At 38.7% G+C, this 12184-nt stretch overlaps 1 protein-coding gene across 8 annotated transcripts in view; it reads right to left on the minus strand.

The window, feature by feature from the left end:
- LOC6603482 (protein unc-13 homolog B) overlaps positions 1-12184 on the minus strand; it is a 29482-nt gene that overhangs the window by 13239 nt on the left and 4059 nt on the right. For 5 of the 8 annotated variants that reach the window (XM_026991075.1, XM_026991076.1, XM_026991079.1 and 2 more), the window contains exons 1-7: positions 9105-9456; positions 3354-9038; positions 2735-2866; positions 2519-2527; positions 607-681; positions 257-476; positions 81-201 (exon numbers count right to left, since the gene is read on the minus strand). In XM_026991075.1, the coding sequence (XP_026846876.1) occupies positions 81-201; positions 257-476; positions 607-681; positions 2519-2527; positions 2735-2866; positions 3354-9038; positions 9105-9431 (6569 nt within the window). In that variant the 5' untranslated portion in view covers positions 9432-9456. Of the gene's footprint in view, positions 1-80; positions 202-256; positions 477-606; positions 682-2518; positions 2528-2734; positions 2867-3353; positions 9039-9104; positions 9457-12184 lie in introns of those variants that run through there. The other 3 variants (XM_026991077.1, XM_026991078.1, XM_026991082.1) reach the window with 2 other exon arrangements.

Genomic DNA, 12184 nt, shown 5'->3' on the forward strand with positions numbered 1-12184 from the left:
ACTAGACACTTGTGAGTGAGTCCGTGTCCCCACTACACATATCCGCACTAGTCAAAACCATTTTTTAGGGAAAACCTTACCTAATCAACTCAAAAATTTCGGGCTTTTCTCGCTCGCGTTGCTTCATGCGCTCTTTCATAGCGGTAATAATGGAATTGGCTTTATCTTCGGCACCGTGTTTTGAACTCTTCTCGGCAGCACCTATGCAAAATTTTACCTTCATTTTACTCTCATCGCTATTATAAGAAACACTTACGCTGAAGACAGTCGGCATTTAACAGGTCTTTACATTTCTCATGGCACTTCACACCACATTCTGTGCATCGCACTCCCTGACGTGCTATTCCCCAAAGAAGGCCTTCACACTCGTAGCAATATGTTGGTGACGTGGCCGTCCATAGTAAAAAGTTGTGCGGTGTTGTAGATGATATGGGATAGATCAGAGCCTGAAGTGCTTTTTTGTACACGTGCATTTTCTGTATCGAAATTGAAAACAGATCCGATTAAAATGAAAAATTGTATTCTTGATCTGTATTTTTGTATACCAAAACATTTGATAAACAAAATTATATCAGTAATAATAGCAGTCGTAGTATGACTACTTACCAGCTCTTCATCATTAAGCGTTGCCCGGGGAACAGCTGATGTGAGTCCGGCATTTCGTTTTGTGGCAGCCATAGTCTGCAGTCGGGCAATACAGAAAATTCAAATTAGGATTTTATGAGTGCACAGGATTTTTGATATTTGCATCAAGCTGAAAGTTTGTGTAGAACTATTGCGCTTTAAAACATTCAAAACAAAGGTATCAATGCTACTTCAGCCGATATCTACTACATATACTTAGGTAAGTATAAGTGAAAGTCTGTGTATTTAATTATAAGATCCAAGAAGAATACGAAGCTTTAACAGGCAGAATGCAAATTCAAACAAAATTAAATGAAAATGCTCATTTAATCAGTTTAATATTATTTAAGTATTAATGTAATTTGTATTCATATGTATCAGAATAACTATTTCGATACTAATCTATTTTTCAAGACTTTTTTGTTTCATTTTATTTTTCTGTTTTTCTTAATGCGGGCTTATCTGTTGCATGTGTGTATTTTTGTGTTCTACCAACCGTGTTCTGGTTATATTTATGCAAATTCAATAGAATACATTTCTCCTTTACTGTATGCGTCTGCTGTTGCTGATAACAATAACAGTTGATCAGAAGAGTCAAAAATCAATTATTTCATACGTTTCTTAAGTATCGCACTTTCAGCAGAAAGACTATGGTCTAAATAATACACCCCGATTCGCTATTTCCACATTCCAGTAACAATTATAACAAAATACACCTTGCAGAGTTTTGAATACATTTATAAGCACAGCCGCACAAAAAAAATTCATCATGCGCGTTTTCAAAAATTCTAAATGTCGGATTCACTTAAAACGAATAACTCTCCGACCTTGCTGCATCTAAATCTACGTCTTCCTCCTTTAAATAGATATTTTCACGAGAAAAGAACTCGAGACATCTCGAAACAGGAAAGTTGACTTCAAATTTGTAATCAGCGACCCCAAAAACAGGCAATGTGAGTGCTATTTTAAGTTGTAGTATTTTACACAAAAAGAAGCTTTCGTAATCGTTTTATCCATTATCTATACTAGAGAGCGATCGTGTCTCTTCGTGCGTGCTCGCCTAATTAAATGAATATTTTCGAAAGCACACACTATAGATCAACAAATATTTTTTCATAGGATGTACATATGTATATTTTTCGTGTATAGTAATATATGGGATGCTTTCTAACGCTGCAAACACAGCTATGAAATTAAATACATATCAAGAATGGGAAATCTCTGGAAATAGCCAATAGGGGTTCATGAATTGTTATGTATTAAAAATTGTAATATTAATAGATACAAGTTGGTTTGATAGTATAGATACTATTATATACTGATCGTTTCTAATATTATATACTATATATAGACCCGTATAGTTCTCAAATATAATATAAGATATGCGAGTCGAGTTGAGTTGCTAAACGAAATTCCCATAAGTCCTTTGATACGAGTAACTATGTTATTTTTACGATGTAATATTTGCAAATTCAATACACATCTTCATAAATCATAAAGTGATCTAAGCGTTAAAGAAACAAATGTATGATATTTGATATCATGATATTCACAATTTTTTTACTCTTTCGTTCTTTTCTTCAATATCTTATGAGTGGACTTCAAGTTCAGTCTATAACCTTCCTTACCCAGTATATCACCGGTTTTTAAATTTCAATACAAAATTATAGATCTACTGTTTTTAAGTCTGGTTTGTAGCTTAGTGTTGTAGTGAAGTCTTAGGAGTAGCTCATGATCTACTGTGCATAACTACATTAAAAAACAAACAACAACAAATTCTCCACTTTGTGATTTTTTTATTTGTATGTGTGAATTGCAAATACTTTTAAATTTAATAACTGCTAGTGGGAACTTGTTAAAATCTAATTTGAAACAAAAGTCTGTAGTTCTATACCTTGAGCACCTGCATTCCATCATATCATTGTCGAAAGAAAATGAGATTTATTTGTAAATAACAGTATTTAAAGTGGCATTAGTGGTAAGTAATTTTTAATTTGTTTTCTGGATTTTCATCATTAGGAAGGATCCAAAAAACCCTACAAACATATCCACATATCTACATGTATGCATTGTATGTCATACATTTGATAAGAGTGGTACAAGTACTCACCAATTCAGAAACAAGGGGAATAGACTTTCGACGGGGCCGTATATCTGGCATACTGTCGATATTGCTATAGAAAGGGTTATCGCCGGGATGTCCATTGGCACGTATTCCAACATCTCCAGTTCCACCACCATTCTGTAAAAGATATTTTTGTATTATAATATTTTTTGTTTATTATATATACATATTTATTATATTTCCAAAATAGAAAGCTGTACACATACATTTTTCTTAACATGGGAACATTATTTTCATAAACCTAAACAGGAAACATTGGTAAAGCATCGAAGGGCTTAGTCTGTTTTACACCCCTGGGCATAGTAAGCATATATCGATCGATATTGTATTGTTTTTAAGGCTTTAGGAATGTTTATAACAATAATAACAACATTTGTAAAATAATTTAAAAAAACCAAAAACTTATCAAATAAAAGTATCTGCTAGCTTAAAAAAATTCGACTTTATATACGTATAAAAAATATATATTGAAGATATTATAGATGGGTGTGTATTTGAATTAAGGAAAATATTTCAAAGGTGAAAGATTACCTCTTATATTCAAAACATTGAAAATTGAGAACATTATTTGAGATATAACAATGTGTATTACGGTTAGCATTACCTTCTCCCGGTCTTTGGTCATTTCTTCTTCTTTAATTTTGTCCTGATTGTTTTTCTCCTCGATCTTACGCTCCTTTAAAGTTTTAAGCAACTTCCACTTACTGCTGCCAAGACCTGCCGTGGCGCCATTACTGCCTATCACCTGGGATCCCTCGACACTTGATTCTTGACTTATTAACTTCATTGGGCGCGGCTGAGACGAAAATGATCCCCGATCACTCTGAGGAGACGATGTCTGTTTGTTGCATTGATCAATTGGTTGAGCAAGTATGGTTGTGGTTACTGACACTGGGTCATGTTCATTTGGGGACATAGTATTGAACATGTCCCCCGATTGTCGGTGTTCTATTGTAAATACACCCTTTCCAGACATACCACTGCTTCTGTTATGACTCTCTCCTTCAATGATCAAGTCCTTTTCCATGTCATCACTCAACTCTGCTGGCGTATCGGGCCCTGATGTCGCGCTAGATGCCGATGATCCTTGAAATATTTCTATGGAAATATGTTTGTCTGATACTGATACCGCGTCAGTGATATATCGTTGATTCTGCTCGGACTCATTTTCGGAAGCAGAGGATGAACTTGTGTTGGCCTTATTATCATGTTTATTTGTTTTTGGGACACGTTTCCGCTTCTTTAATCGCTTCAATTGCTGTGTTTTTTCTTTTTCACGAATCAAAGTTGCCACTTCCCCTTCCTTAGCAGCCATCTCGGTATCCTCTTGAGATTCCATATCAGATGTTGCTTGCTGAAAATCACCGTTGACATCCTGCCAAGCGCTGTGCATGTCACAGACAATTTCGAACCTGTCCCGTACTGGTTTTGACTTTGTTAATGCTTCCCCTGTGTTGGCTGCTGTATTCAAATAACTGCCATAATTAATTTCTGGCTCTAATTTAACTGAGTACTTCAGTTCATCTAATACTTTAGACATCCGCAGCTTTACACTTTCATCTGGTGAATAAATATGGGATACCTCCGCTTCTGCAAAGTCAAAATGTTCCCCGGGCACTTCGCTATCCAACAGCTGTCCAATCTGCGAGAAAACCACTTGATTGTCGGCACTTTGCTTGCTGGTTATGTTATCAGCATGCGCTGTTCGTTGATGCTCCAGTTGCTCGAGCTGGCGAAGCTCATAGCAAAAGTATTCATCGTCTGTGTCGATGCTATCTTCGGTGCTTTGGCGACGAGAAGACGAGAGTGTGCGACCGGAATGCTGACTACGACAGTCGTCATCTTCTCGTGACCCATAACCTAGATTGCTTGGAATGTCCAAGGATTGCTGTGCAACCCAGACTCCCCCACCTCGGCTGTTAGTCGCTGTGGTTTTGGTAGGCGTGCCTGCTGTAGAAGCTAGTGTAGTTTCGATTTTGGCCATTTTCGAGGTTGGGACATTTGTTTCAGTATTATCGGATACTTCGATAAAGGGAGAAACGTCGTAGATCTCATCATCAATATAGATTGAGCTTATTTTCTGAAGGCTTGCCTGTGGCTGAGCTGTTGAATATTTGTCTGTTGAAGTGCATATTGGCATCTCACTGGTTTCCAAGAGAATCTCTGGCATCTTTATAAATATTTCCACATTATTACGCATTTTGTCACGTTCTAAAAGCTTAGACGACGTGGATGGGGTGGCCTCCGTTGGTGTAAGCTGTAACTTTTTGAGGTTCCCAACGACAGCGAACAGATTGGGACTATCAATTTCAATTCCGAGGCCAACATCATAGATGCCAGAGTGTTGGGGTGGCACATCAAAATCATCATCAAAATCTTTATGGCATTCAGTTTGATTTGTTCTCGGATTAACCCCAATCCCCTTAGATATATCTTGTTGATTCATTTGACACTCATATAAAGAACAATCCTCGTTATCCGATGAAGTAAAGCCTGGCACATCTAGTTCGGTATCTGACATATTAGAGCCGCGGCGCAGGACACTGCTGTTCCGTTTATAAGTCTTTGCTTTTTGCATTAAATTGTTCATCTTAGATGAAAATGAGCGCTTCTTCGGTGCTCCAGTACTAGCGTCAGCTGCACCTTCAGCTGAGTCGGAGTCTGACAAACGCACAGAGTGCGTAGCCGCCGCTTTTTGCATAAGACGCATCGGGAGCTTCTGTAAACGTTTGGATAGCTGTCTGTGACTTCCGTTTCCAGTAGGACGCTTATATGAAATTAACGGATACGAGCCTGCCTGGCCACGGGCTTGTCTCTGATTGCCTTGACTTTGTACATCACCGGGTAATGACTGTGATCGATTGTACTTAGCTGAGCGCTTGAACTTTAGATTTTCTGGCAAAAATGTATTTAATTTATGCCATACCCTCGGTGACTTTATGGTGACAGGTGGGACTGCCGAGATTTCCTCACATTCGAACCGTTTCGCACCATTAATCTGCGCTAAAGCACGCTGACTGACAGTATAATCAACTGCTGGAACAGGAGCAGGAACTGTAACTGAAGAGGATTGAAGCTTGGGAAGGGGAAAATTGGTAGCTCTATGCTGCGTCATATATTGTGATTGGTCTTGCTGCTGATGTCCTAAGTAGTCTAAATTGTTGCTGCTGTTGTAGTCGGTGATACTGTTCGAGGATGGATAGTAGACAAGTCTATCTGTCAAGTGTGGCTTGCGGGATTGTTCTTGCATTTCCACACGATCTGTACCATTTCTTTCAAAACTATACTTAGATCCATTCCCATTTATACTACTGTTTATTTCGGAGTCCGTTCTTGAATTCTTCCTGAAGGTTGACTTGGGCGTAGTACTCGGAGTTTGGTTAGTTAACAGGTCCGGCATACGGTCATTATTAAGTAATTGTTGCGTAGAAACTTCCTGTTCATCCCGTTGATTTTTTTGGTCCCATTCTAGCATTTCATCAACAGTGGAAAATTTTCCGACTTGTTTAGCAGCCTCATTAATATTGAATATGGATTGGTTTTCATATGCAGAGCAAATCGGAATATTTTTTGAAAGCTCGTGAATATAATTCAAGTTCTCTTCGGAAAATTTATAATCACATTGTTTTGGGCTTAAATTGTCGTCAGTGCTATTAAAATTGGAATCTGTTGCTGAGGCCTTTATAGGATATGTTAACTGGAAAGTTTCCGAACTTCTTTCACTACTTTTGTTAGCAAACAGATTACAGTTCTGGATGCCAACGGTTACTGGGGAATTCGGCGACCAGCCGCTCATCGAAGATAGCCCTGAATCGGATTTGGCCTGTTTCTGTTGATGGGCTTCAATTCCTCCTCGAAATGTATTCTCTGTCACCGACGCATGGATCCCCAGACTATCGTTCGGTGCTGGTGGTGGAGGACTGGGACTCGATCGACTTTGGTCCGTTAATATATCGGTAAACTCAGCCGTAACCTTATGTTTATCAGGATTTTGCAAATGAAGTAGAAACAGCATACTATTGTGACGTTCCAGGCTTTTCTTTAAGGACTGGATGTACTCATCCTGATTGTAAATATTTCTCGATGAATTGGACAAATTCTCATTTTCTCCATGAGCAACACTTAAATCCCAATTGCTGTTATGCTGTAAGTGCTTGTCGATATGGTCCTTTTCCACTTCCGCTCCATGACTCTGAACTATTTTAACTATTTTTTTCTTTCGATTAATTTCAATCTCTTGCGTCTCCAAAAGCTTAAGTTGTTCGTCAAGATCAGAATTATTTCGGAGCAGCTGTGCACTAACATTGCCCACATTTAGTTTTGCTGTGAGATCTTGAATGGACGATGTTGAAATTTTATCTACCTTGTCCTTTTCATCGTCCAATGAGTTGCCAACTAGTTTTTTGAGTGTGTCAATATTTTTATTGAATTTCTTCATTACAAGAATAAACTTTTTATCGGCATCAGTGATGCGAAGGCGTCGCATCTCCTCAGCCAAGGTGACGGGGTTGAGTAGCAGTAGAGTCAACTTCTTATCGACGTGGTTAAGCCTTTGGAAAAAAGTTTCCTCTGCCCAAATAGTCTGCCGTATTTGACCGATTTGTAAAGCACTTAGTGACTGAAGATCAGAAATTTTATTGATTTCCCCTATCAAGGTCTCAGTTATGCTGTCTAAAATAGTTACATTGTCCTCAAAGAAGCAGCCAAAGCTGTTTGTCTCACGCCGATTGTCACTTGCACTTTGAGTTGTATTCTTATCCGACTCCTCTCTAACTGTATCGTTCAATGCACAGATTTTGTCGAATTTAGTCGAAAAGGTGGTATGGATACTTCTTGTTGATTGGGACTGCGCAAGAATGCACTTTAAATTATTTATCATTTCCATTTCATTCTTATGATGCTTCTTTTTCCGATGCTTCCTCGAGTCTCTATTAATATGAATGGTTGATTGAGTATTGGAGTCAGTTGTCGCTTCCTTTATTGCGGCTTTAATGGTGCATGTGACAACGTCCTTCTTACCATCGTTGATCATCATTAAGGAAGATGTTGAGTGCTCGTGAGCCTCGGAATTTTGTAATAATGAGTCCATCTTGGAAATCTCTGAACTCAAGTCATTGTCGCGATATGCTTCATTGAGTGTTTTATAAAAGGTTTCATTCATTTCATTGTTAGCTGTTGTTAGCAGAATCTGTGTTCCTCCAGTATCCTCAATAGGTAGGACTTGGTTTCCCCCTTCCCCTGTTTTAGAGGCTGCCAACCGAAAAAACTCAACTTCCTCTATAAGATCATCGAGTTCGTTGGAAACATTGGTGGTCTGTCTGATGGGTTCGCCTTCCTGAACTCTTTGGCTATATGAATGGGTCTTTTGGGGCCCCTCCGTATTAACCATTTGTGGTAAATTGAGAAAGCTGTTCGGAGTGGATAATACTGCTGATGATGAGGCCGATGCAACCTCAGTTAAAACACGTTGTCCATTGAGAAATTCTTGTAGTAATTCTGCACGTGCGTTGTTTGCTAGTGTTTGCTGTTGCTCATAAAGTATTAAATCCGAATCAGAATAAAGTTTCTTTCGGGGTTTTTTGCGGTGAATGTCAACATCCGATAGCCAAACGTTTGCGGCTCTGTCGGTTTTCACGAAATTGATTGCCATTTGTTCGATATCCAGATTTTGGTCATCCAATGGTCCACTGTCGTAGCTAAGAAAAAGTTCATCTTGATTGTGTTCTAATGCGCAAGCTGCATTCATAAATATATTCGAGTCACGATGTCCTATCAAAGCTGTAGGATGAAGTGCATCCAAGCTGATCATTTTGTCATAGTCATGGTTAGAAGGCAGCGCTCTCATTTCCATTTCAATATTGACATTTTCGTCCATTTCCAATGGCAGTGAAAGCAACTGCTCATCTGCGAGAAACGTTTCTGGCCCTTCCATGTCCTCCTGATGCTGAAGCTGTTGTTGCTTTGCGGCTCTGATCAAACCCATCAAATTACTAACCACCGACTGATGTTCTACTGATATGTTTTCAAGCTTCTCCAAACGAATCCAAATTTTGCCATATTCTGTAGAAAGTAAATCCAATGCCCGCCACGCGAACTTCAACTCTGTCTCGAGCAAACTAATGCGCGTTGAAATTTTATCCATATAATCGGAGATTATATAATCCGAGTGTTGCTGCGAGTTATATATCTGACACAGCTGCTGCTCACTTCTAATTGACAGCATGCTGCCAATTCCAGTGGGGTGAGATTGAGATGCCCCCAGGCTTAGCGGCGACTTGCTGCACTGTTGCTGTAATTGAGGTTGAGCGGTGCCCAAGATTAGATGATTTTGACGGTACTTTGACATTTGATCTACCTTTTGCAGTAGCTGGCTCTGGTCCTGTCCCTCAGATTGCGAATGCGAGTGCGAGTGGGAGTGGGACTGAGGTCGGGATGGCGATTGCGACTGAGATTCTGTCAGGTGCGGCATCGCATACTTCGTAGATTGATGGTTCTGATCTCTCAGTTGTTGTTTTATCTGGAACTGACTCTTAAGAGCATTTTCTGCTACAGTGTGCTGAAGCTTTTCAATGGCCATCTCAGATATCGTATTCTGGACTTGATGTTGGTAGTGACTAAATTTGTCCGGGACCCCAGCATAGTTTTCAGCTAATGGCGTCACTTTTTGAGATGCATTCATCATATTGGTCCGAGATGCGAATTTAATATTCGACGTTGGCGATTTTGATTGTGTTCGATTCAAAGACATAATGGAAACGAAACTAGTAGTCAAAATCCACCTAAATTATTATAACTTTAAAAGACTTCGATCTTGGATATATTACATAATACATACGTTGATTCCAGAATTCAATGTCGACTTAGCTGAAAGTCGTAATCCATATACATATCTACAGTAAGGACAGTAAGACTTAAAGTAAATACACATACATATTTTTGCATGTACATATGTATGGACTTTTACAGATCTAAATCATGTAGCTATGGGATTGAATTCACTTGAAAGTGACAGCAACTTAATTTTTCATTTTCTTTTTAAAGTATATTGTAGTACAAACTGTGTGTATTGGAACACAAGTATGGGACAGTAGAAAGGTCAATATATGTATAATTCAGTACAAAATTTGGTTTATCTTTTTGAATATGCAATTTGCGGCATTTCTATTTCTAAGTTGTCTAAGATAGCCGTATAGAAGGATTCACACGACCATTATTGTTGCTCGTCGCACGTTGCTGACTGAAAGTATAAATGCTCTGTTCTCCTCTTCCGAATAGGGAATTTAAAGCTTTTCTAAGGATGCACTGCACAGAAGGATTCACCCTACTAAACATGATTTGTAATTTTGAAAACTAATTTTAAGAATTATAAGGGGATAGGTAGGTAGATTATTTTAACAGCATTTTCAGCTGAGAAAGAAGTCTTTTATTTTTTCGAGTCTTATATTGGACTCATTTCATCTTTTGCACAAAATTCTGTATACGCATATCGTTGATTATTTGTATCCCATCCTATTGTTGCATGTTAGTTGGGTAAAGTTAGTTGCCAGAGAATATCATTTAATATTCGAACAAAATTTGGATTTTAATGCCATTAGTCCTAGCACACACTTTTGAAAGGGAAAAAGCAATTTACTGCGCACAAATTTGTGTGTCCCGATGCGAATTGAAAAGCGTTAAAATGTGTACTACAATTTTGTAAATTGTTCTATGTTGGTGCGTTTCAGTTCACCGTATTGATGGAGTTGCTGCTACTAACTAAGGTAGTGTGCGTGTTCACGCACGTATACTCTCTTGTAAGTGTGTGTAAAACACCCTTAGAACTTTGTTTTTAGTACACATACAAAAGGCAAAATGCCAAAATACTTGTGTATACTGACGAAGCACACATGCTCAGAGAGCGAGATTGACAGCAAAAACGAGAGAATGAGAATTAAGTAGAAGTGTCTACTGCGCATGACAGGTTATAAACCATTCATTTCCTAAAAGTATTTACAAAGATAAGATATGAAGTATTTGTGGGAGAGTTGTTTAGTTACCCCTGCAGCTCGACAGCGTGAACATTTGTTAATCTAATTAAAGTTAAAATGAGTATATTAGCCCGCTTTTCAATGAACTCTGCTGAAAAGCAGATTTATAGATGGCGCCACGAACCAGCACATAGTTTTCTATTCCAATACCCTTGCAGAGGTTATCATTTATACAATTTTTGCCATATGTTAGCCTATAAGTAAATAAATTCCTGATCAGAATGACTTGCGCATTCCGTATAGTATGTCTGCCTCTTTCTCTATACAAACTTTTATCGAAACCCTTGCCAAATATTGGCAGTCAAACAAGTTGACAAATTAAATACCATTTATTTTCCGAGGAGTGTGCTAAGTCCTAAAACTTTGATTCTTTTTATACCCGATACTCAAAATGAGTATTGTGATATATTAGATTTGTGGTGAAAATAGATGTGTGTAACGCCCAGAAGGAATCGTTTCCGACCCCAGAAAGTATATATATTCTTGATCACCATCAATAGCCGGGTCCATTGAGACCTGTCTGTCTGTCCGTCTGTCCGTCCGTCCGTCTTTCCGTCCCCTTCAGCGCCTAGTGCTCAAAGACTATAAGAGCTAGAGCAACGATGTTTTGGATCCAAGCTTCTGTGATATGTCACTGCTACAAGAATATTTCAAAACTTCGCCCCGCCCACTTCCGCCCCCACAAAGGACGAAAATCTGTGGCATCCACATTTTTAAAGATACGATAAAACCAAAAACGCAGAATCGTAGAGGATGACTATATGTTCTAGATTGTAAAATCTTAACCAGATCGTATAATTATTATAGCCAGAAACAAGAAAACAATTTCATTCTTTCTCGCTCTGTCTCTCTCTAACACATAGGTTTCATGGTCGGTTTTGCAAATTGCAAAATATGAGTTCAAGGATCTCAGAACCCATAAGAGCTAGAGCAACGAAATTTGGTATCCACACTCCTGTGATATCGGACCTAGACCGTTTTGTGTCAAAATTTCGCCACACCCCCCGCAAAGGACGAAAATCTGGGGCATCCACAAATCTCAAAGACTATTAAAGCCATAGCAACCAAATTTGATATCCACACTCCTGTTAGATCTCACTATAAAACGTATACCTCAAAATTTCGCCCCACCCCCTTCCGCCACCACAAAGGACGAAAATCTGTTGCATCCACAATATTGAAGATTCGAGAAAACTAAAAGCGCTCAATCATAGAGAATGACCATATTTATCAGATTCAGATCGGATCACTTTATAGCCAAAAGGAACAAATCAATTTGCAGTGGCTACGCAGACTACGCAGACTGCGTTTAATATTAGCGGCGTCTGCCGGAAGAGAGCCATACTGACTAAGTATCGGGTATAAATGTAGAGTTGCGGTCTCCGCAGCAACTCACAACGTTCCGCCT

This window comes from Drosophila persimilis, unplaced genomic scaffold, assembly GCF_003286085.1.
Source record: "Drosophila persimilis strain 14011-0111.01,24,50 unplaced genomic scaffold, DperRS2 tig00000652-arrow-arrow-pilon, whole genome shotgun sequence".
NCBI classification, from domain to species: Eukaryota; Metazoa; Arthropoda; class Insecta; order Diptera; family Drosophilidae; genus Drosophila; species Drosophila persimilis.